At 64.6% G+C, this 22,648-nt stretch overlaps 1 protein-coding gene across 3 annotated transcripts; it reads right to left on the bottom strand.

Moving 5' to 3' along the window:
* Positions 1-9,640: 9,640 nt before the first annotated feature.
* Positions 9,641-19,224, bottom strand: DACT2 (dishevelled binding antagonist of beta catenin 2). 3 transcript variants are annotated; one of them, XM_008251690.3, is made up of 4 exons: positions 18,816-19,224; positions 14,448-14,580; positions 11,742-12,020; positions 9,641-11,208 (listed from the first exon to the last, which is right to left on the bottom strand). In XM_008251690.3, exons 1-4 carry the CDS (start codon positions 19,050-19,052, stop codon positions 9,827-9,829), a joined length of 2,031 nt encoding a protein of 676 aa, XP_008249912.3. In that variant the 5' UTR covers positions 19,053-19,224; the 3' UTR covers positions 9,641-9,826. The 3 variants fall into 3 exon arrangements, with proteins under 3 accessions (XP_008249912.3, XP_069930674.1, XP_069930673.1); XM_070074573.1 differs by lacking the exon at positions 18,816-19,224 and adding an exon at positions 14,768-18,442 and having other exon boundaries at positions 11,742-13,812; XM_070074572.1 differs by lacking the exons at positions 14,448-14,580; positions 18,816-19,224 and adding an exon at positions 13,769-13,818 and having other exon boundaries at positions 11,742-13,738.
* Between the last annotated feature and the right edge of the window lie 3,424 nt (positions 19,225-22,648).

The following is a 22,648-nucleotide window of genomic DNA, read 5'->3' as shown; positions in this document are numbered from 1 at the left end:
CGAGGGAGAGAGAGAGTGAGGGAGAGAGAGAGCGAGGGAGAGAGAGAGCGAGGGAGGGAGAGAGCGAGCGCGCGAGCTCCCGGCGGCTTGCAGCATCTGAGCTGAGCCAGGGCTGAGCCTGGACCGCCACACTGGAGCCTCATCTGCTCCCCAGGACGTGCACGGGTGGGGGGTGGGAGGGGCCAGGCCCAAAGGAGCCCAGAGAAGGTGCACAAGTGAGGGGGGCTGGGGATGGAGAGGCCAGGCCTGAAGGAGCCCAGAGAATGTGTGCAGGTGGGGGGCTGGGGATGGGAGATGTGCACTGTTACGGGGCTGGGGATGGAGGGGTGTATGGGTAGGGGGCTGGGGACGGAGGGGCCAGGCCAGAAGGAGCCCAGAGAACTGCACAGGTGAGGGGCTGGGGACAGGAGGGTGCACGGGTGGAGGGTGGGGTGGGAGGGGCCAGGCCCGAAGGAGCCCAGAGAACTGCACAGGTGAGGGGCTGGGGCGGGAGGGGCCAGGACCCGAAGGAGCCCAGAGCACGTGCCCAGGTGGGGGGCTGGGGCGGGAGGGGCCAGGGCACGAAGGAGCCCTGGCCTGCTGTGGAACGCAGACATCTCTGACAGCCACTTCACTGCCTTAACTAACTTAACTGCTTTAACTTAAATTAACTAACTTAACTGCCTTGACTTAACTGTTAACTAGCTGTCTAACTGTCCTGACGTAGCTGCTGAACCCAACTGTGAAATGTGAGTCGCAAGCAGCCGCTTCACTGCCGGCCGCACCCGCCCTCTTCCTCCGGCCATTGGCCATCTTTGACCTTTCTGATGTGAACATGCAGAGGCCCTGTTCTAAGAGTTTTAGTTTTATTTATTTATTTTTTTTTGACAGGCAGAGTTAGTGAGAGAGAGAGAGACAGAGAGAAAGGTCTTCCTTCCGGCCGGCGCCGCGGCTCACTAGGCTAATCCTCCGCCTAGCGGCGCCGGCACACCGGGTTCTAGTCCCGGTCGGGGCGCCGAATTCTGTCCCAGTTGCCCCTCTTCCAGGCCAGCTCTCTGCTGTGGCCCGGGAGTGCAGTGGAGGATGGCCCAAGTGCTTGGGCCCTGCACCCCATGGGAGACCAGGAAAAGCACCTGGCTCCTGGCTCCTGCCATCGGATCAGCGCGGTGCGCCGGCCGCAGCGCGCCGGCTGCGGCAGCCATTGGAGGGTGAACCAACGGCAAAGGAAGACCTTTCTCTCTGTGTCTCTCTCTCACTGTCCACTCTGCCTGTCAAAAAAAAAAAAAGAAAAAGAAAAAGAAAGGTCTTCCTTCCATTGGTTCACCCCTCAAATGGCCGCTTGGGCCATCCTCCACTGCCTTCCCGGGCCACAGCAGAGAGCTGGACTGGAAGAGGGGCAACCAGGACCAGAACCGGCGCCCCAAGCGGGACGAGAACCCAGGGTGCCGGCGCCACAGGCGGAGGATTAGCCAAGTGAGCTGCGGCGCCGGCTGTTCTAAGAGTTTTAAACACAAACTCTCACTGCTTCCTAAAACCTCCACTATCCCCCGACAGTTTGAACGCTGGCAGATAAATGAATTTTCGAGAATTAGATGGCGGGAATGACGTGTGCCATTATGGAGTCTGGCAGCTCACTCCACGTATGGGGAATGCCTCCTGCAGACCACAGAGCCGGCTGGAGAGGCCAAGGACACAGAGTGACCACCTGGACACGTCTGAGCACAGCTTCCTGTTTGCGATGAGTCCAGAGATGGCCAGGGTGTGCACATGGCTGTACAGTGCAGGTGTGTGTGTGTGTGTGTGTGCTGGGATGGCCTCCTGCTGTGAGTGCAGGGCTGTGGCTGTGACGGTGCACACGTGTGTGTGTGTGTGCTGAGATGGCCTCGTGCTGTGAGCACAGGGCTGTGGCTGTGACAGTGCACACGTGTATGTGTGTGTGCGCTGGGACGGCCTCCTGCTGTGAGCACAGGGCTGTGGCTGTGACAGTGCACACGTGTATGTGTGTGTGCGCTGGGACGGCCTCCTGCTGTGAGCGCAGGGCTGTGGCTGTGACAGTGCACACGTGTATGTGTGTGTGCGCTGGGACGGCCTCCTGCTGTGAGCACAGGGCTGTGGCTGTGACAGTGCACACGTGTATGTGTGTGTGCGCTGGGACGGCCTCCTGCTGTGAGCACAGGGCTGTGACTGTGACAGTGCACACGTGTGTGTGTGTGTGCGCTGGGACGGCCTCCTGCTGTGAGCACAGGGCTGTGGCTGTGACAGTGCACACGTGTATGTGTGTGTGCGCTGGGACGGCCTCCTGCTGTGAGCACAGTGGTGCACACGTGTGTGTGTGTGTGTGTGTGTGTGCTGGGACGGCCTCCTGCCGTGTTGAGGTCTGTGTGGCTGATGGGTCTCTGTTAGCTGATTTCCACGTTCAACATGAACCTGTTGTTGGAGGACTCCCTGGCCGACTCCGCAGCTGAGAGTGGACCCCAAGGGAAACCTAACCCGGCGAGGCCCACAAGGGGCTGCTCAGGCAGGGGCAGAGCTGTTACTTCCACCGGGAGCGGCAGGACCCTGCAGGGCCACACCAGCGCCAGGGGGCGGTCCATTCCTCCACCTCGGGCCCCGAGCCTGGAGGGCTGTCTCCCAGCCAGAGCTCCGGGCCACGGTCGGGGTGCTTTCCCGAAGCTCACTCTGGGTGCCATGGCTATCAGGGCACTGGGTGCTGGTGCCGTTGCCTCTTACTGCAGTCGGGCAGGGTGCCTTTGAGCAGGGGTCAGCCTCGCCCGGGGGGGAAGGGTCGCTGTCACCCACTCAGGTCCACCAGCCGCTGTCCTGCGCTCCTGGGTGTGGCCCGCCTCACTGGAAACCCGTCCTTCCAGGGTGTGTCCCAACATGGGACGAGGTGCAGAGACGGGGGCTGAGGATCCCCGAGAGACGAACCGTGCGGACGCCTGGGAGACGTGGAGAAAACGGAGACCCAGTAGAGGGAGTGAACCACGGAGCGCCATGGGCATCGGCTTTCAGCGAGGACCCGCGCTTCCTCCTGGGGATAGATAAGTGGCCCTGAAACTGTCTGCAGTCTCCTTTGTGTTCTGTGTTCCTGTGGCCACGCAGCCCGGCCGCTGGCTCTGCCCCGGCCCGGCAGCCTCTGCGCCCCCCGTGCTGTCGCCTGGCGCCTCCGCCCTGCACGTGCGGCTGGGAGCGCAGCTCCTCCTGCACAGGCGTGTTTCCAACACAAGACCAACTGTGCTTGTTCCTCATCCCGGGGGACCGGGTACACAGAGGACAGCGGCCAGGCCGCGTGGAGAAGCAGGGCCGAGTTCCCGGGCCCCTGCCCAGGCGCCACCCTCATCCAGTGCACACCAGGCCAGGGGGTCGGGGGGCCCAGCCTGCTGGAGGCCAAACACAGCTTCTGTAGCCACCTGCCACGGGTGCCTAGGGCCTTCCTCTCACCCACAGCCAGGAGATCGAGGCCGGCTGCTTGCTGGGCACTCTGCACTGCGTGTCGTTGCTTGTTCTCACGTGGGGGTCCTGGCCGGCTGTTCTCTCCTGGGGGTCCTGGCCGGCTGTTCTCTCCTGGGGGTCCTGGCCGACTGTTCTCTCCTGGGGGTCCTGGCCGGCTGTTCTCACCTGGGGGTCCTGGCCGGCTGTTCTCACCTGGGGGTCCTGGCCGGCTGTTCTTTCCTGGGGGTCCTGGCTGGCTGTCCTTGCCTGGGGGTCCTGGCTGGCTGTTCTCACGTGGGGGTCCTGGCCAGCTGTTCTCTCCTGGGGGTCCTGGCCGGCTGTTCTCACGTGGGGGTCCTGGCCGGCTGTTCTCTCCTGCGGGTCCTGGCCGGCTGTTCTCTCCTGGGGGTCCTGGCTGGCTGTTCTCTCCTGGGGGTCCTGGCCGGCTGTTCTCTCCTGCGGGTCCTGGCCGGCTGTTCTCTCCTGGGGGTCCTGGCTGACTGTTCTCTCCTGGGGGTCCTGGCCGGCTGTTCTCTCCTGGGGGTCCTGGCCGGCTGTTCTCTCCTGGGGGTCCTGGCTGGCTGTCCTTGCCTGGGGATCCTGGCCAGCTGTTCTCTCCTGGGGGTCCTGGCCGGCTGTTCTCACGTGGGGGTCCTGGCCGACTGTTCTCTCCTGGGGGTCCTGGCCGGCTGTTCTCACCTGGGGGTCCTGGCCGGCTGTTCTCACCTGGGGGTCCTGGCCGGCTGTTCTCTCCTGGGGGTCCTGGCTGGCTGTCCTTGCCTGGGGGTCCTGGCTGGCTGTTCTCACGTGGGGGTCCTGGCCAGCTGTTCTCTCCTGGGGGTCCTGGCCGGCTGTTCTCTCCTGCGGGTCCTGGCCGGCTGTTCTCTCCTGGGGGTCCTGGCTGACTGTTCTCTCCTGGGGGTCCTGGCCGGCTGTTCTCACCTGGGGGTCCTGGCCGGCTGTTCTCACCTGGGGGTCCTGGCCGGCTGTTCTTGCCTGCAGGTCCTGGCCGGCTGTCCTTGCCTGGGGGTTCTGGCTGGTCTCCCCATGTCCATCTTCTACGATTGCCCTCCACACACTAGAGGGAACCTAGACCCTGCGGGTCGACCCTGGCCCGCCTCTCTTCGCCTGACTCCAGCCCCGCTCGCTGTGTGGTGAGCCTCCCAGCCTCCTCTGCCCCGGTGTAGTTTCTCCATGCGTGCGCGGGTGGTGCCCTTGTTCCTTCCCATGTAGGGCACGGAGCACAGTTTCCGGCCTGCAGCAGGTGCTCAGCGGATGGCTGGATGGGAGGGGGACGCCTGCCTCTCGCAGGGCTCAGGGGTGTGAAGTTCGCCCTTCCCAAACACAGCCTCTGCCTTGCCTGGCTCTTGCCACTTTCAGCTCCTGAGCACAGAGGGCCTGGCCTGGGGGCCCTGGAAGGCAGGGCGGGGAAGGCTCCTGAGATGTGGCAGGAGGCCGGACGGAGAGGAGAAGCAGCTGGTGACGTGGGCCACGCGTGGGAAGACACCCTGTGAGACCCCAGGGCTCTGTTCTCAGCCATCCCAAGGCTGCTGCCAGGTGCCCCCTTGCTTTCCGACCCTGCAGGAAGGCCCAGGTTCCCCGAGACTGACACCGCCCAGCTCTGCCCCTTTGTGGTTCTCTTCACCTCCCTGGTCCACTCTCAAAGCACGAGGCAGCCCTGGTTCGTGGGAGCAGGCAGCTGAGACCCCTCTCGGCTGGGATGGTGGGTGCTGTCCCGCCTGTTGCTGCTTCTGCCCGTTCTGGCTTCCGACAGCACCTTCACCTCATCAGGGCGGCCCTGAGGGGGGTGCAGCTTGCAGGCCCAGCACCCAGTGCCACGAGCTGCCACAGAACTTAACTCCACTCGCTCAAGTCAGAATGAATGGATTTCGGGGCTGGCGCTGTGGTACAGTGGGTTAAAGCCACAGGCTGCAGGGCCTGCATCCCATATGGGCACCCGTTCGAGTCCCGGCTGCTCCATTTCCCATCCAACTCCCTGTTAATGCTGCTAGGAAAGCAGTAGAAGATGGCCCAGGCCCTTGGGCCCCTGCACCCACGTGGGAGACCTGGAAGAAGCTCCTGGCTCCTGGCTCCGGATCAGCCCAGCTCTGGCCTTTGTGGCCATCTGGGGAGTGAACCAACGGAAGGCTCTCTCTCGCACTGCCTCTGCCTCTCTGTAACTTTGTCTTTCAAATAAATAAAATGAAACTTTTTAAAAAAAGAATTAATGGATGTCAGTGGGCACAGTGTCTCACTGGGTGATGTCCAAGGTCCATTGGGCAGGGATCCCCCAGGGCCTTGTGTGTGGGGTACAGTGTGGGTGAGGGGAGCCCCCGGGTCTCTGTGTGGGGTACAGTGTGGGTCAGGGGAGCCCCCGGGTCTCTGTGTGGGGTACAGTGTGGGTGAGTGGAGCCCCTGGGTCTCTGTGTGGGGTACAGCATAGGTGAGGGGAGCCCCCAGGTCTCTGTGTGGGGTACAGTGTGGGTGAGGGGAGCCCCCGGGTCTCTGTGTGGGGTACAGTGTGGGTGAGGGGAGCCCCCGGGTCTCTGTGTGGGTACAGTCTGGGTGAGGGGAGCCCCCAGGTCTCTGTGTGGGGTACAGTGTGGGGGAGGGGAGCCCCCGGGTCTCTGTGTGGGGTACAGTGTGGGTGAGTGGAGCCCCCGGGTCTCTGTGTGGGGTACAGTGTGGGTGAGCGGAGCCCCCGGGTCTCTGTGTGGGGTACAGTGTGGGTGAGGGGAGCCCTCGGGTCTCTGTGTGTGGGGTACAGTGTGGGTGAGGGGAGCCCCGGGTCTCTGTGTGCGGGGTGCAGTGTGGGTGAGGGGAGCCCCCGGGTCTCTGTGTGGGGTGCAGTGTGGGTGAGGGGAGCCCCCGGGTCTCTGTGTGGGGTGCAGTGTGGGTGAGGGGAGCCCCTGGGTCTCTGTGTGGGGTACAGTGTGGGTGAGTGGAGCCCTCGGGTCTCTGTGTGTGGGGTACAGTGTGGGTGGGGGGAGCCCCCGGGTCTCTGTGTGCGGGGTGCAGTGTGGGTGAGTGGAGCCCCTGGGTCTCTGTGTGGGGTACAGTGTGGGGGAGGGGAGCCCCCGGGTCTCTGTGTGGGGTACAGTGTGGGGGAGGGGAGCCCCCGGGTCTCTGTGTGGGGTGCAGTGTGGGTGAGTGGAGCCCCCGGGTCTCTGTGTGGGGTACAGTGTGGGTGAGGGGAGCCCCCGGGTCTCTGTGTGGGGTACAGTGTGGGGGAGGGGAGCCCCCGGGTCTCTGTGTGGGGTACAGTGTGGGGGAGGGGAGCCCCCGGGTCTCTGTGTGGGGTACAGTGTGGGTGAGTGGAGCCCCCGGGTCTCTGTGTGGGGTACAGTGTGGGGGAGGGGAGCCCCCGGGTCTCTGTGTGGGGTACAGTGTGGGGGAGGGGAGCCCCCGGGTCTCTGTGTGGGGTACAGTGTGGGGGAGGGGAGCCCCCGGGTCTCTGTGTGGGGTACAGTGTGGGTGAGTGGAGCCCCCGGGTCTCTGTGTGGGGTACAGTGTGGGGGAGGGGAGCCCCCGGGTCTCTGTGTGGGGTACAGTGTGGGTGAGGGGAGCCCCTGGGTCTCTGTGTGGGGTACAGTGTGGGGGAGGGGAGCCCCCGGGTCTCTGTGTGGGGTACAGTGTGGGTGAGCGGAGCCCCCGGGTCTCTGTGTGGGGTACAGTGTGGGTGAGGGGAGCCCCCGGGTCTCTGTGTGGGGTACAGTGTGGGGGAGGGGAGCCCCCGGGTCTCTGTGTGGGGTACAGTGTGGGTGGGGGGAGCCCCCGGGTCTCTGTGTGGGGTACAGTGTGGGGGAGGGGAGCCCCCGGGTCTCTGTGTGGGGTACAGTGTGGGGGAGGGGAGCCCCCGGGTCTCTGTGTGGGGTACAGTGTGGGTGAGTGGAGCCCCTGGGTCTCTGTGTGGGGTACAGTGTGGGGGAGGGGAGCCCCCGGGTCTCTGTGTGGGGTACAGTGTGGGTGAGTGGAGCCCCTGGGTCTCTGTGTGGGGTACAGTGTGGGTGAGTGGAGCCCCTGGGTCTCTGTGTGGGGTACAGTGTGGGGGAGGGGAGCCCCAGGGTCTCTGTGTGGGGTACAGTGTGGGTGAGGGGAGCCCCGGGTCTCTGTGTGGGGTACAGTGTGGGTGAGTGGAGCCCTCAGGTCTCTGTGTGGGGTACAGTGTGGGTGGGGGGAGCCCCCGGGTCTCTGTGTGTGGGGTACAGTGTGGGTGAGGGGAGCCCCTGGGTCTCTGTGTGTGGGGTACAGTGTGGGGGAGGGGAGCCCCTGCCCCTGGGAGCCCAAGGCGCAGGAGAGGACAGGAGGAGCCGTTCCTGTCTACTTGTTCTGAACTCAGCCCACAGGCGGCACAGGGTGCGCCCATGCCGTGGGCTGTGGGTGCTGGACAAGCCGTGCGTCCACAAGGCGTGGCTGGGGGGCAGGAAGGTGTGGAATCTCAGGTTCCCACCGTCAGCCTGCAGCCTGGGAGACTCGCTGCATGTTAGCATGGTCAGCGTGGCCCTCACTTTAGGAGCAAGGAAGCCCTGGGTGGTGAGACAGACGGGGGCCGCCTGGGGCTGGACCCCACTCAGAGCCTGCAGCCCAAAGCCAGCGCCCTCTCCCCTGCACTGGTGGCTTGCTGGTCACTGCCCCAGCAAAACTGTCAGGGAGCAGGCGACGGGGCAGGTGGCCCAGGGGACCCCAAGAGTCCTCACGCAACCCACAGTTATATTTACTCACTCCAAATGGACCTGAGAGTAACGAAAGAATTTTAAGCAAGGGACTAGGTTTTGGGCAAATTGAAATGTATGTTTGGGTCTCCACAGTTTGAAGGGAGAAAGAGAAAGAGAGAGAGAGAGAGAGAGAGAGGGAGAGAGACAGGGAGAGGGAGGGAGGTGTCTCTGTAAGAAAAGAATGTCAGGCGTGAGGCCGAGAGCAGTGCTAAGCGAGGTGTTGGGTTAACTGAGGCAGGGCCTCTGTCGGGAGGGGTGGGCCCCTCTCCACCAGCCCGAGAGTGTCTGACCCGCCCTGGAAGCGGGCTGAGCCAGGCCACCGAGTTTACGGGGGGAACACGCAGGCCGGCAGCTTCTCAGCCAGGAACGGGGAGTCCGGTCTACATACAGACTGGGGCTTCCACGGCATCGGGCTCAGCTCCTCCTGTGGTTTCCTCTCCTCCCGCATCCTCTCCACTGGGACAGAGTTTGCTGGTGCGAAATGGATGCACCTCCCTCCCCCAGCCTCAGTGCCGGTGTTAACAGGCTGGGTGCTCTGGCAGGGTGCAGAGGGGAGTCCCCTGGGGCGCTGTCCTGGGTCTGAAGGCTGGGGCCGCCTGCACAGCTGCTGGGTGTGGGCAGGGCTTCGTCCTGTGAAACACCCGCTGCTTCTGCAGGTGCTTTCCTGTCCCCGGCCCCTCCACACGCACTGGCCGACTCCTCTCCCTCCCACGATGGGCACAGACCTGTCTGTGGTGGACAGGACAGAAGTGGTGCCTCCTACCCTCACAAACCTCTGCTAAACGCCAGGGACCGTGTCAGGTGGGCAGGGCGCGGGAGGGACTCTCACGGTGCCCCCCCTGGAGGGGCCAGCTGGGCGCAGACCAGGGAGGACGCCCGGAGCCAGGCGCAGGACGGGGCCCTCAGCGAGGCCAGCACTACCGGATCTGTCCCCGTAGCCTCAACCGCTAGGCGGTCCTGGCAGAGCCAGCTGGCTCTCCCGTGCCATTTTTATCCAATACCCTGGGTCCTGGCTCCCCCAGCCAAAGCCCAATCGCAAGCCGGTTGGATTTTCCCTTACATCTCCTTGTGGTTTTTAAACACGGGGAGAGGAGTCTTCACCCGTGTCAGCCGGCAGCCTCGGGGCCCAGGCGGGCACCACTGGGCAGCCTGCGTTTCCCTGGGCACAGAGCAGCCCTGAGCCTCTGTCTGGGCTCCCCCTCCTGGGCTGGGGGGGGTGATTCCAAAATGTTAACGGATCCAACTTACAGATTTGATCGGTATGAGCTGCACCCTGAAACCAGCTGCCCAGGAACGCAGTCTGCCGGACCCTGGCCAGCCCTGGGGCCGGACCCTGGCCAGCCCGCACACCCCTCGTCTCAACCCTGACCCAGCAGTGCTCGCTGGAGAGCTGCCCCCAGCATGCGGCTCCGGGACCTGAAGCCCCGAGGCACGCTCCCCATGGGCCTGGCCGGAAACCTAGCTTTATCCTTGAAAAGCCGAGGAACTGTAGAAAAATAAACACCCGGACAACGTTTATTTACTATTATTGTTATTTTTGCCAACACCTTTGAGCTCCAGGTCCCAAATGCGGCAGACACAGCGCTGCCTCCCAGGACTGGCAGTGGCGCCGGCGCAGGGCACGGCAGGGCTGAGTGCGCGCCCAGGGCCGGGGTAAGCAAGGAAGCAGGCCCTGTATCCGCAGCGGCTCCCACGCGGCCTCACACCATGGTCATGACCCGCAGCGCGGCGGGCTGGAACCGGCGGATCTTCCTCCGGAGCGCCCTGGAGGCCTTGACGCGGCACAGCCTGGGCGCAGGGGTCCGCGCGCGCCGCCCTCGCCCGCTTTCTGCGTCGCTGCCGCTGGCCTCGGCGTCCCCAAAGCAGCCGGCGGAGAGGCCGCTGGCATCATCCTCGCTGCTCTCCGCCGCGTCCGACTCGCCGTCGCGCGCGCAGGTGGCTCGGGGCGCCCGCTGGCCGCGGCGGCCCGCGATCTCCACGGCGGACTGCCACCGGCGCCGCTGCTTCCTGGCCGACTGGACGGGGAACAGCACCTGCGCCGACGCCCGCCAGTTGTTCGGCCGGGCCACCACCAGGGGCACGAAGAAGGGCACGGGGTAGAGGGTGGACTCAGAGCAGGAGCGGCCGGGCGCCGCCCCGCCCAGGGTAGGCTTCCTCCTGAGCCCAGCCCCTGAGGGCCTGCACGAGGGGCCCCACTCCAGGGGCAGCCGGGCAGCCACAGGGGCACCCCGAGGTCTCTCTGAGGGCAGCGGCGGCCTTGCGGGCCTTGGCCCCTTGTCGCTGGCCCTTCTTCTGACCTTCACAGCCTTGGGCTGGGGGTGGCTGGTGGCCATGCCACCTGGGGAAGCTTTGCTGTCCGCCCCTGGCCCAGGGACATGGTGTCCCCAGGCCACAGGGGGTCTCTCCTGGACCTTCCTGGCCTGGGACACACCTGGGCCTCGGCTGCAGTCCAGAGCCCTGGGAGGCTGCTGGGTCTGGGGGCGGGGTGTGGCACCCACCACGGTCTCCCTGGGCACACGTCCATCTGGGGGTCTGGGGTCCTCCTGTGGGAGAGGACTGGGGTGCTGGGGGCTCCCGTGAGGCCCAGGGCCCTGCTGCCCCAGGCTGTCCCTGCTGGGGGACCCTACGTTGCTCCCTGCCTGGGGGGCGTGGCCCAGCTTCTGTGGCGGTGGGGATGCTGCCCATCTGGGGGGCCCCTGGTCCCTGACACCACCCCTCACAGAGGCCCTTTGGCTGTGCCGCCGCAGCAGCCTGTCAATGTAGGTGCCGGCCAGGCCCACCTCAGGGGCTGGCCCAGTCCGCGTGGTGCTGGGAGGGGGCAGAGCCGGGGGGAGCATGTGGCTGGTGGTCTGTGGGGTGTCTCTGGTCAGAGCAAACAGGGGGCTCTGCAGAGCTACTGCGTGCAGGGGACTGGGGTACGGGTACACTTCCAGGCCACCCCTGGACACCAGGTCCCGCTGGTACTTGGGGTCCAGCACGTGGGACAGCCCCTCCACGCCCTGGCAGAGGTGGGGGGCGGCCGTGCGGTCCCCACAGACGTCCTGGAGCCCCACGTCTTCTGGGAGGACCCGTTCCAGATCGCCTGGGAAGACAAGAGTGGCAGGTGGCAAGGGGGCATGGGGCGGCTCTGGCAGCGCTGCCCCGCTCCGCCCCGGGACAGGGGCCCTGGGAGAGCCGCCCCGGGACAGAGGCCCTGGGAGAGGACGGCTCGGCGTCCCTGCATCTGCTCAGCCCCTCCTCACCAGGGCCTGGGCGGGGTCCCCCGCGGGGGACTGTGACAGCCGTCCCGGGAGGAGCACGTGGGCCCCAGAGACTGAGCCGGCTCTTGGTGAGAACCACAAGTCTCAGTGCCCTGGACCCGGGGGGCAGTCTGTGGACACCGCAGGAGCTGGGGGTGGGGTGGGCAGGGGCTTCAGGACTCGTCTTTGTCCCATGCAGGCGGAGCAGTGGGTTTTTCAAAGTTTCTGCTGTGCGTTGTGAAGAATGGGAAGAGATGAGAGTGGCCGGGCCACGCTGCCCGGCATGGGTGTGCCGGCTGCCGGGAGCCAGTGTCGCGAGGACTCCAGGGGGCCTCCCTGCCCCCAGGGGAGGCTGCCCATACCTCCTGTTTCTTACCTGTGGACACTGGTCTGGGCCGGAACATGCCCCTTGGCCAGACTGGGTCTTCTGCACTGCTCGGGGGCCCTCCACCCTCCTCCGTGGGCTGGGGTCTCCACGCCGGCACGGTGGTCTCGTCTGCTGACCGGGGCCGCCAGTCCCCCATGGCAGGCCTGTCCTTGGAGGCCTGGAACGCAGGCAGCAGGCTGCCCAGGGAGGGGGAGATGCGGTCACTGCACACGGAGGCACAGGAGGTGGACAGGGAGCAGGAGCCGCCATCGCTGAGCTCGTAGAAACCTGGATGGAGCAGACAGGGGTAGGTTAGTGCACACCCTGGACAGAGCAGACGGGCAGGGGTGCACACCCTGGACAGAGCAGACAGGGGCAGGGGTGCACAGCCTGGACAGAGCAGACAGGCAGGGGTGCACGCCCTGGACAGAGCAGACGGGCAGGGGTGCACAACCTGGACAGAGCAGACGGGCAGGGGTGCACACCCTGGACAGAGCAGACAGGGGCAGGGGTGCACAGCCTGGACAGAGCAGACAGGCAGGGGTGCACGCCCTGGACAGAGCAGACGGGCAGGGGTGCATACCCTGGACAGAGCAGACGGGCAGGGGTGCATACCCTGGACAGAGCAGACGGGCAGGGGTGCATACCCTGGACAGAGCAGACGGGCAGGGGTGCACAGCCTGGACAGAGCAGACGGGCAGGGGTGCACACCCTGGACAGAGCAGACGGGCAGGGGTGCATACCCTGGACAGAGCAGCCAGGCAGGGGTGCATACCCTGGACAGAGCAGACAGGCAGGGGTGCATACCCTGGACAGAGCAGACGGGCAGGGGTGCACAGCCTGGACAGAGCAGACAGGGGCAGGGGTGCACAGCCTGGACAGAGCAGACAGGCAGGGGTGCACAGCCTGGACAGAGCAGACAGGCAGGGGTGCACGCCCTGGACAGAGCAGACAGGGGCAGGGGTGCACGCCCTGGACAGCCCTGGGACCTGGCCCTGGGTGGGTCAGAACCCACTGCATCCTCTCCACAGCAGGCCGCCCTGCCCTAGCTGGTGGACGCTGCAGCCCGGCGGGGCCAGCACAGGCCCAGATCCAGCACTCTGTGCAGACCTCTGGGGCTCCCCGCTCCTGTTCTGCCTGCAGGCCCAGCCTGGAATGGCCTACAAGGAGGCTGCTGAGGGAGGCCTCTGCCCTGGATGGGGGTGTGTGCTACATCCCCCGTCACGGGAGAGATTTTCCAAATAACAAGTAAATGGCGGACGTGCTTGGAGGCTGCCGGCGTCTCGGGTCTGCCGGGGGACCCAGCTCTCGGCATGCGCCGGCGGAGCCTCGCTGCCTCGGGTGCTGGGCGAGCATCAGACTCCGTGTGTCACCGTGACCATGGCTCTGCCTCTGCAGCCTTCAGAGTGGGGGCGGGGGCTGCTGGGGGGCAGTCTCCCTTTCTCCCTGCTCAGTTACGGATTTCAGGGGACTGAAACCAACCTGGGGGTGCGTGTCGTCCCATCAGTCACTTACGGTCTCTGCCCAACACAAGGAGTGGCCGCCTGACCCGTCCAGAGAGGCGACAGACTCCTGGGGTGCTCCCATCAAAAGCAATGCCTTTCCCGTTAACAAAGTGCATGTACACATGCACACACACACGCATGCACACACACACGCATGCACACACACACGCATGCACACACACAAGGTACTGCAAGAAGTTCATGGAAATTAAAATGTTTGAGCTCATTTCCTGTGCAAAAACTTCTGCTGGAATCCATAGTTTTTTCATAATGCAGGTTTCCCTCATGCATATGTAAAGCCCCTCACGCATATGTAAAGCCCCTCATGCATATGTAAAGCCCCCCATGCATATGTATGCTCCTTAAGAAACCACACTGACGTTCAGCTATGGCAGCTCAGGACTCCTCAGCAGTGCATGCTTTTCCTGGCCTACGTGCGGCCTCCTGACTTTCCCAGCAGGGCACACGGGCCTCCTGACTTTCCCAGCAGGGCACACGGGCCTCCTGACTTTCCCAGCAGGGCACACGGGCCGAGGGCCAGCACCGCTCCCCAGCTCGGACAGGAAGTGCAGGGGCTTGAAGGAGGGCCTACAGGGAACGGTGTCACTTCTGCAAATGCTGCCTGGCCAGCGCGGCGCCAGCAGCAGGGGGCCCTGGGGGCTGAGACGGGGGGGGGCCTGGGGACTGAGATGGGGGGGCCCTGGGGGCTGACACGGGGGGGGGCCCTGGGGGCTGAGACGGGGGGGGGCCCTGGGGGCTGAGACGGGGGGCCCTGGGGGCTGACACGGGGGGGGGCCTGGGGGCTGAGACGGGGGGGGGCCTGGGGACTGAGATGGGGGGGCCTGGGGGCTGAGACGGGGGGGGACCTGGGGGCTGAGACGGGGGGCCCTGGGGGCTGACACGGGGGGGGGGCCCTGGGGGCTGAGGCGGGGGGCCCTGGGGGCTGAGACGGGGGGGCCCTGGGGGCTGAGACAGGGGGGGCCTGGGGACTGAGATGGGGGGGGCCTGGGGGCTGAGACGGGGGGGGGGCCCTGGGGGCTGAGACGGGGGGGCCCTGGGGTCTGAGATGGGGGGCCCTGGGGGCTGAGACGGGGGGGCCCTGGGGGCTGAGACGGGGGGGGCCCTGGGGGCTGAGACGGGGGGGCCCTGGGGGCTGAGATGGGGTGGGGCCCTGGGGGCTGAGACGGGCGCCCGAGCGGCCCGGCCGTACCGGAGCTGGGCCGGCTGTCGCTGTCCGGGGCCTCGCAGGACGACCTGCACACGTCCAGCTGCAGCTCGCTGATCTGCTGGCCCAGCTGGTCCAAGTGGGTCTTGAGGCCAGCGTCCTGCCGCCGTAACCGGGACTGGAAGGGGAGAAGGAGAAACAAAGCTGACGTGAGTGCAGGAGGCCAAGCCGAGGCTCCGAGGGGCAGCGCCACTCGGACTCCAAACCCCACGGGCCACGCGTGGTCACCAGCCGTGGCTCTCACTCATACCCGCGCTCCAGGGACGGGGACAGAAACCACAGCCCGTGCCCCCCCAAACACACACCCACTCCCCTCCAGCGGCCAGCGACTTCCAATCAGACTTTCTCCCTGCAGACACAGGCACGCAGGCTCGGTGGAGTCAGGGTGGAAGCCAGCACAGCCCAGCTCCTGGCAGGTGCCGTGCCCGGCAGCTCCACGTAAGAACACGCCTCTCCAGCCCGTGCTGACCGTGCCCCGGCAGCTCCATGTAAGAACACGCCTCTCTAGCCCGTGCTGAGCTGACCGTGGCGTCCTCCATGCGACGGCCCCTTGCTCGATGGCACCGGGCACTGCCGCCCTCTGACTTGCAATGGGGAAAGTTCCTGGGGACACCGGCCTAGCATGGTGCGGTACGCGGCTGCCTGTGATGCCGGCATCCCATATCCCAGCGCCTGTTCGAGTCCTGGCTGCTCCACTTCTGATCCAGCTCCCTGCTAACGGGCCTGGGAACACAGCGGAAGATGGCCCAAGTGCTTGGGCCCCTGCACCCATGTGGGAGACGGCTGGAGTTCCTGGCTCCTGTTTTCGGTCTGGCCCACCTCTGGATGGTGTGGCCATTTGGGGAGTGAATCACAGGATGGTCCACTGTGTGCCGTCACGCCTCTGATGCGGCTGTCAGGGAGGCCACAGGAGACGGCACGGCCAGCTTTGCCCATGACAGAGGCACTGGGGAGCCACCCAGAGTCCTCTCCCACTGAGAGGTCCACGTCCTCACTCTGCCCTCTGTGTCCCTCACCGTGCCGTGGGACTTGTGTGTGTGCACGCGTGTTGGAAGTGTCACACACAGACGCCGTAACTAACGCCTGTGTGGCATCAGCACCCAGCACCCAGGGAGTGCTGACTCTTCCCTTCTGAAGCCACACCACAGTGTAAGCCCCTCGTGAGGGTTAACAGCGAAGTTTAAGGCAAACGACTCATGAGTGCAACCGCGTGGTTCTTCCTGTTGCAGAAATGATGACTCGCAGCTGCGCTGCGGCCACGGTCACGAGGACCCCTCCAAGCCCCAGTGAGAGGCGCCACAGGAGAAGCAGTCACCACAGCCCAAGCCCGCGAGAGCGACCGAGGGGCCGAGCCCAGGCACGGGCGGGAGCCACGGGCCAGGCCAGCTCGCTCGGCCCCCAGAGCCCGCGCGGGGTCTCAGCACAGGGTCCTGAAGTCCACACGGTGTCTGTGAACACGAACGGGCTTTGTGCTCCCACAGCTGCCCCCGCCCGGGCTCCCCCACACAGCTGAACGCTGCCCGGTGAGCAGCGCCTCCCACGGGCAAACCAAGCAGAGCCAGAGGAAGGCGCCGGGCTGTGTGTTCCCTGTGAATGGCTCTGTCACAGGACTCAGCCGCCGGTCCTGCGAGGCGTCGCAGGCAGGCTCCCGGCTGCGTCTGACCAGCTGACCGGTCCTCTCCCTTCACCCCGGCCAGCTTCCTTCCTCCGTCCCAGCCTGCCTTCCAAGGCGGTGAACACTGACCCACAAGCATGGCCCGGCGTCCCTGTGAGTGTGAGTGTGAGTGTGAGTGTGAGTGGGGGGTGGGAGGCCCAGGGCCCAGGGCCGCAGGGAGCCCTGACGTGGACTTTGGCGCACCACTGAGGCCATGTGTCACCATGAACGCTTCCTCCCCTAAGGGACCAGGCTGGAGCTCAGGCCAGGGCACAGCTGCCCTGCGTGCCCTGCTCCCTGAACTCCTAGGGTGCGCTGGGGTGCGGGGCCACCTCACTTCCCTCTCCCCTTGTCAAGGGGCCACCCAGGGGCTGTGGCAGACTCCCCCTGAGCCGGCTGCCCACGGTGGGCTCTCCTGGGCCTCCTGTTGACCCCGGGCTGCCCTCATTCACCGAAACTCCGAAGAGCTAGCCTGGGAACCTGCATTTAAGTTTCTCAGGCCCACACAGGAAACTCGCGCGAGCTCCTGATCCGGGGCTGCCTCTGAAGACGTGGGAGCCCCCCCCGCCCAGAGCACGGCCTGCCATCCTCGGCCCTGCTCAGCCTCTGCACCCAGAAGCTCCTTCGTGGCCCAGGCAGGGGCCAAACATTCGAAATGCCCAGGATAGAGCGTGGGAGTCACAAACGCCTCCTTCCGTTCCTTGGAAGCTGACAGCGCGCGGATCAGCGACTTTAGCCGGTGAACGTCACGCCCAAGCTTAAAAGAGGCCCCTCAGCAAAGCGGCTGCACTGCTGCTGGGAGGAAGCCAGTGGGGTGGGCGCCTGGCCCCTGGGGACCCTGAGCAAGGCTCAGCCCCACCTGCCTTTGTTCCCGAGGCCCCCGCGGCAAGCACTGGGGGCCCAGGGAACGCGGCAGGTTGGGGGAGCTGGTGGCTGCAGCAGCAGACCCCGATGCGGCCCTCTCCCAATGCAGAGGCTGAGGCCGCAGCCTGCCAGGCAGGCACCAAGCGAGCGAGCGGCGGCTTTCAGAACAAGTCCCGACCAGCCAAGCCAGGCACCTGGGAATTCCTCAGGACCAGGTTTCAGCCATCGGGCCGCGCCCTCCTCCCACCCCAGGGCGCCTCCCTCTGGGCTGGCAGTGGCTGCAGCGCCTGCAGGTGGAGGCTGTTTTTCAGGTCGCTGGCAGCCAGGGGATGGGGCGTTCTGGGGGAGCTTAACCCTTGCCCCGTCTCGGGGAGCCACAAATCGCTGGAAGTCCTGCACAGGCGGGCACGAGCGGCTGCCTGGGTCGGAGGGCACAGGGAGACGGGTCCCCTTCTGTTCCCGCACCCCAGTCACTCAGTGAGGCCACAAAGACGGCCGCTCTTTCTTTGTGACTTCTCGCTGGCCACGAAAGGGTGCAGTGTTCTCTGATAAGCCTGGAAGTGACAAAGCTGCCGTTTTCCTAGAGTTTAAATCCCTAGAAACAAACGCCCAGGCTCATTCTCAGGTGGGAATTCCTGCTGGCCAGATAAACGGTGCTTCCTGTGTTCACACCTGCACCAGCCAGCACCAGGGCAGGGCGGGGCCTCGGCCACCCGAGAGCCTTTGCAGTCCGCTCGTCCTAACTGAAGCAAAGCTGCTCCTAACTTCTCCCGGCAAGAATACCGCACGAGTGCTAAGCGCCGGGCGAACGTCGCACACGTCCAATTACTCCTCTCTTTTGATCACCGACTCCCTTCCAAGAACAAAGATTCAAGTCAAAGTCGGCAAGTTCCTTCTGGTTCCCACATTAAAAAAAATTAAACAAAAAACCGTTTGATCTCCTCCTCCAAAAGGCCACTCGTAATTAGAGGCTGCAGGCTCACGTGCCCCAGGCCAGGTTAATCATCCACTGCGGCCCTGGCCCTGGACAGGAGGCGTCACGCGTGTCACACACCTGGCGGCTGCTGGGGTCCTGCACACCCACGCATGCTCACAAGCAGCCGATCCACCCACAGGTGTATGCCCACGCGGGCTTCACCCGCCGTGGGGAGACCCTGGCTGGCCAGGCCTTTGGCCCCGAAGCCTCTCCCAAGTCCACAACTTGGCTGCGGCTGGGCTGGGCTGGGCTGACGGCGGCCAGGGGTCCCCGGCTGACTTTGAATTTCGAGTGCCAACACCTGCAGTGGCACAAGTAACTCAGCCAGCCGTTCACCTACAGCGCTCTGATCTTTCTTTTAAAAATCACTGCAAAAGCTCTTTGGGGCTGTTTGTCAATTACACAAAGTCACGCCTCACAGTAAACGAGAGAAGCCGTAACCATCACCCGCAAATCCTCACTGCCTAAGCGGCCCCTGAGCCTGGAGGAGCCCCGGGGCACAGGAGCCCCTCGGAGTCCCTCCCCCACCGCCCCCCATCCAAGGACGCACCCTCCCCACGGATCCCCCTTCCACAGCCCAGGAAGGCCCTCTGGGACCTGCGCCTGCAAATCAAATACTGCCCCAGGGACCCTTCCCCACGGATGCTGGGCAGAAACCCGGCCCCGGCAGCCAGCCAAGGCGCTCCTGTGCGGGAGCGCGCCCCCAAACATGCCCGGCTGGGCACAGGAAGGCGCCCGCGATGTCCCCACGCAGCAACCCCGCCGCTTCTCAGTCGGCCCCAAACAGCGCCCCACTCCAGCCAAAGGCCGCCCCCTGAACGCCCCGCTGCGCCCCTGAGGGCCCCGCATCCCCGCTCACCAGCTGCTCCTGCAGGGCGGCCAGCGCCGCCTCCAGCCTCAGCTCCGGCGCGCGGGGGCCGCAGGGGGCGGCGGGCTCTGGGGAGGGCTGCATGGCCAGGGCGCCCCGCACCCGCGCCTGCTGCGTGGCGCGCAGCCCCTGCAGCTCGTGCAGCCCCGCAAGCGCCGCGCGCAGCCTCGCGCCCACCCTGCGGCGATCCCAGCCCAGGGGCCCCGGGGGTCCGCCTGGCGCCCACATCGCCAGCCGGCGCGCGCGGCGCTCCCTCGGCAGCGGACCCGAGCGCCGGGCGCCCTCCTGCGCCTGCTCTGCCCGCCGGCTCCGCAGGTCGCCGCGGCGGGGTGGGACCTACAGGGCCGCGAGGGCGGCGTCTGCGCACGCCCCGAGGTCGCCGAGGGGCCCGGCGGGCGTCCTGGCGCACTGGTGCTGGGTGGGACCCGGCCCGGCCGCGCGGCGGGGTGCCTGCGGGGGCGGGGCCGGCGCGGGGGCGGGAGGCGCGGGCGGGGGCTGGGTTACGTTAAGGGTCAATTCCTGGGGGCGTCGCGCTGGGAGCAAGGGCTGATCATGGCTCGCTCGCCCTGAGCTGGACAGCGTGGCCCCGCGCGCCTGCGGCTCAGAGCCCTCGGCGTGCCCTTCTGGGTTTTCGAATTAAGTTTACGGAGATGCACTTCACGCACGGTGCACCCCTCGTCAGAGTTCGCAGTCCCTCGGCCTGTTCCTGAAGCGGGCGACCACCAGGCTCCGAAAACCGCGCGCATTCTCTGGGCCTCGCGGCCCGCGCCCCTTGCTCCTTGCGCCTTGCCCGCACTCTATGGCCGCCCCGCGCCCCGCACTCCAGGGATTCCCGCACTCCGTGACCGCTGCGCGCCCCGCACTGCGTGACCCCCTCCCCGCTCCCCACACTCCGTGACCTGCGCGCGGCCCCCCGCCCCGCTGTCTGCACCCCCTTTTAAAGCCACTGTCCTTTTACTATTGAGATGCCGGCATTCACACAACTCTCTCTGACCTGAGTTACAGCTGTGATGTGAAAAACACGACTGGAACACCTGTTGTTTCCAGGGCCAGCTCTGTGGCCACATGACTTGAGCGCCCTCTGCAGCGCTGGCATCCCGTGTGGACACAGGCTTGTGTCCGGGCTGCTCCACTTTGGATGCAGCTCCCTGCTGGTGGCTTGGGAAGGCAGCAGAAGATGGCCCACGGGGGCTGGAGCCCCTGCGTGACGCTCCTGGTGGAGGCTTCAGTCTGGCCCGGCCCTGACCATTGCACTTTGCAGCCATTTGGGGGGTGAACAGCAGATGGGGGATCTCTCTCTATATATACATAATTCTGCCCTTCAAATAAATGCATCTAAAAAGAACTATTGGTCCCCTGCGTGAGCCGTCTTTTTACTTTCTTGGTAGTGCCCAGTGAGCAGTTTCCAGTTTGGACGAATCCGGTTTATCCGTCCTTTCTGTCCCTGGTGCCAAGTCCAACAGCTCGCCCAGTCCAGCATCGAGGGAGCATCTGTGCTTCATTCCTGGAGTCGAGTGGTTTCGGTGCTTGGTCCGCGTCGCGTGGTGTTCCGTTCTCGGTGCAGCGACGCTGGGCAGAGCCCTGCTGGCCGCCCGCCGTCTCCCGCTGAGGATCCTGAGTTGTCTTCCGGGGAGCAGGGGTCTCAGCTTCTCGGAGACTGACTCAGCTCCGCAGGCTGATGTCAGTGTCCGTGTGCCCGGGGGCATCTTTGCCCACCCAGGCCTGTGAAGACTACGTAGGCTCTGCCTCTCGCTTTTGTCTGGGATCCACTTTGAAAGGATTTGTGTGGCTCCCGCGAGGGGAGGTTGCAGGTTAGTTTTCCTTAAACACAGTTCCCGGAGCAGCCCTGTCTGAGCCGCTATCGTCCAGCGCTGCCCTCGTAGGAGAAGCAGCGTCCACGCACCTCTGATCTGTCTCTCGTCTGCTGAGGTCTGTGCACAGCAGAGGAAGCTCCCACCTGCTGGGCAGGCCCCTCCTCCCTGAGGCCCGGGGAGGGGCCACCCCTAAGTCCCAGCTCCAGCAGGGGCCTCCCTGGGGCTGCACTGACCACAGATGTGTCTGGGAAGACACCCTGCACGCTGCCGAGTTTCCTAACCCGTGAGCGTGGAAGGCGGTTGCTGCCTGAGGTGCCGCCCCTGTCTCTAAGTGTTATTTCACGGTAGAGGTCTTGTGCCCCTCTTGTTGCTGATTTCGTAGGAAAAATGTATTTATTTTGCAAGTCAGAGTTGCAGAGAAAGAGAGAGATCTTCCAGTGGTCAGGGCTGGGCCAAGCCTAAGCCAGGAGCCAGGAGCTTTGTCTGGGTCTCCCAGGTGAGTGCAGGGGGTTGATTCACTCCCCAGGTGCTTGCAACAGTCCGAGCTGGGCCAGGCTGCAGCTGGGGGTCAGGAGCACCGTGCAGGTCTCGATGTGGGTGGCGGGGACCCCACTACTTGAGCCATCGCCTGCTGTCTCCCAGGACGCACGTAGCAGGAAATGGACTTGAACCGAGGCGCTCCTGTGTGAGATGCTGGTGTCCCGTGCCATGACTGACGCAACTGCTACACCAGATGCTGACCCAGCAGCGTCGTTTGTTTTGAGACATTTTATCAACTTTGACTTCCAACACTTCCGTTTGTTTTTTTATTTCATTGATTCTGTTAAAATTTTTAGTAGGAATTTGTTAGCCTCTGGATAATTTTTATATTTTTATTTTTGTGAATGTAATATTTTTTGGAATCTTTTTCTGAATACTAATTTTCTCTTTTGGTTTTTAATGTATGAAGTCAGCTGTGTGTCCTCCTCCTTCTGTCCCCCTTGAAACTAAATGGGCTGATGGGGCTCAGGGCTGACGGGGCTCGGGGCTGACAGGGGCTCAGGGCTGACGGGGCTCAGGGCTGACAGGGCTCGGGGTTGACAGGGCACGGGGCTCGGGGCTGATGGGGCACAGGGCTGACAGGGCTGACAGGGCCTCGGGGCTGTCAGGGCACGGGGCCGACGGGGCTCAGGGCTGACGGGGGCTCTGAACGAAGGAGTTTGTCCTTCTTGCGTCCTTGTGTGTTGGCACCGTCAGAGCATCCAGAAGCCTGAGCTTTAGTCAATTTATCACACATCTGCGTAGCTTCTAAGGATTGTAATCTGGGACGCAAAGAAATGGAAGTGAAGGAAACGTGAGTGGGTGCCAAGGAAAACCACGTGGGTTAGGTTGCAGGTGCAGGCTCCACACGGAGTGTAAGAGAAGTGGGACTCTGTAAGTTTGCTGTGCTTGTGGGTGACTTTCTCTTGGGTTCATTCATCTCCTCGATCACTGTATCTGTGCCGTAACCCAGCGTTAACACACAGACACAACATTATACTGAGGACCTTTAGCTTGGCGGAGATAAACGAAGCATAGATGCCCGCGGCTGGGGAAGGTGTGTGAAGAAGCTGCCCTCGGTTTGCTGCTGGGAGCCCGTTCTGGGCGATCTGCCGGCGTGGTCAGACACCTCGAAATGAACCTACCTGTGGCTGCTCTTCCGGGATTTATCCTGCAGGAGGAATCAGGGTCAGAGAGACACAGCTCAGACGGCAGCCTGGCTACAGTGATGTGTGTGTCTAATAAATGAAACCGCACAGTGATGTGTGCGTCTAATAAATGAAACCGGGGACCTCTGCTGAGAACAATGTAACTCGACTGAATAAGCAAGTCCATGCTGCTGTTAAACATTAGCCACTAGACACCAACAGCAACCTGGCTGGACCCGGCCGCGCAGCGGTGTGCTGGGGCTGGACCCGCCCTGCACACAGGCTGCCTTGCGGAGGACCCCGGCGAGTCTCCTGGTTCCCTGCTGCCCCCGTGTGGTCGGTT

The sequence above is a fragment of the Oryctolagus cuniculus genome, chromosome 5 (genome assembly GCF_964237555.1).
Source record: "Oryctolagus cuniculus chromosome 5, mOryCun1.1, whole genome shotgun sequence".
Taxonomy (NCBI): Eukaryota; Metazoa; Chordata; class Mammalia; order Lagomorpha; family Leporidae; genus Oryctolagus; species Oryctolagus cuniculus.
Note: the sequence above shows the minus strand (reverse complement) of the source record. Positions and strands in the feature narration are given on the sequence as shown.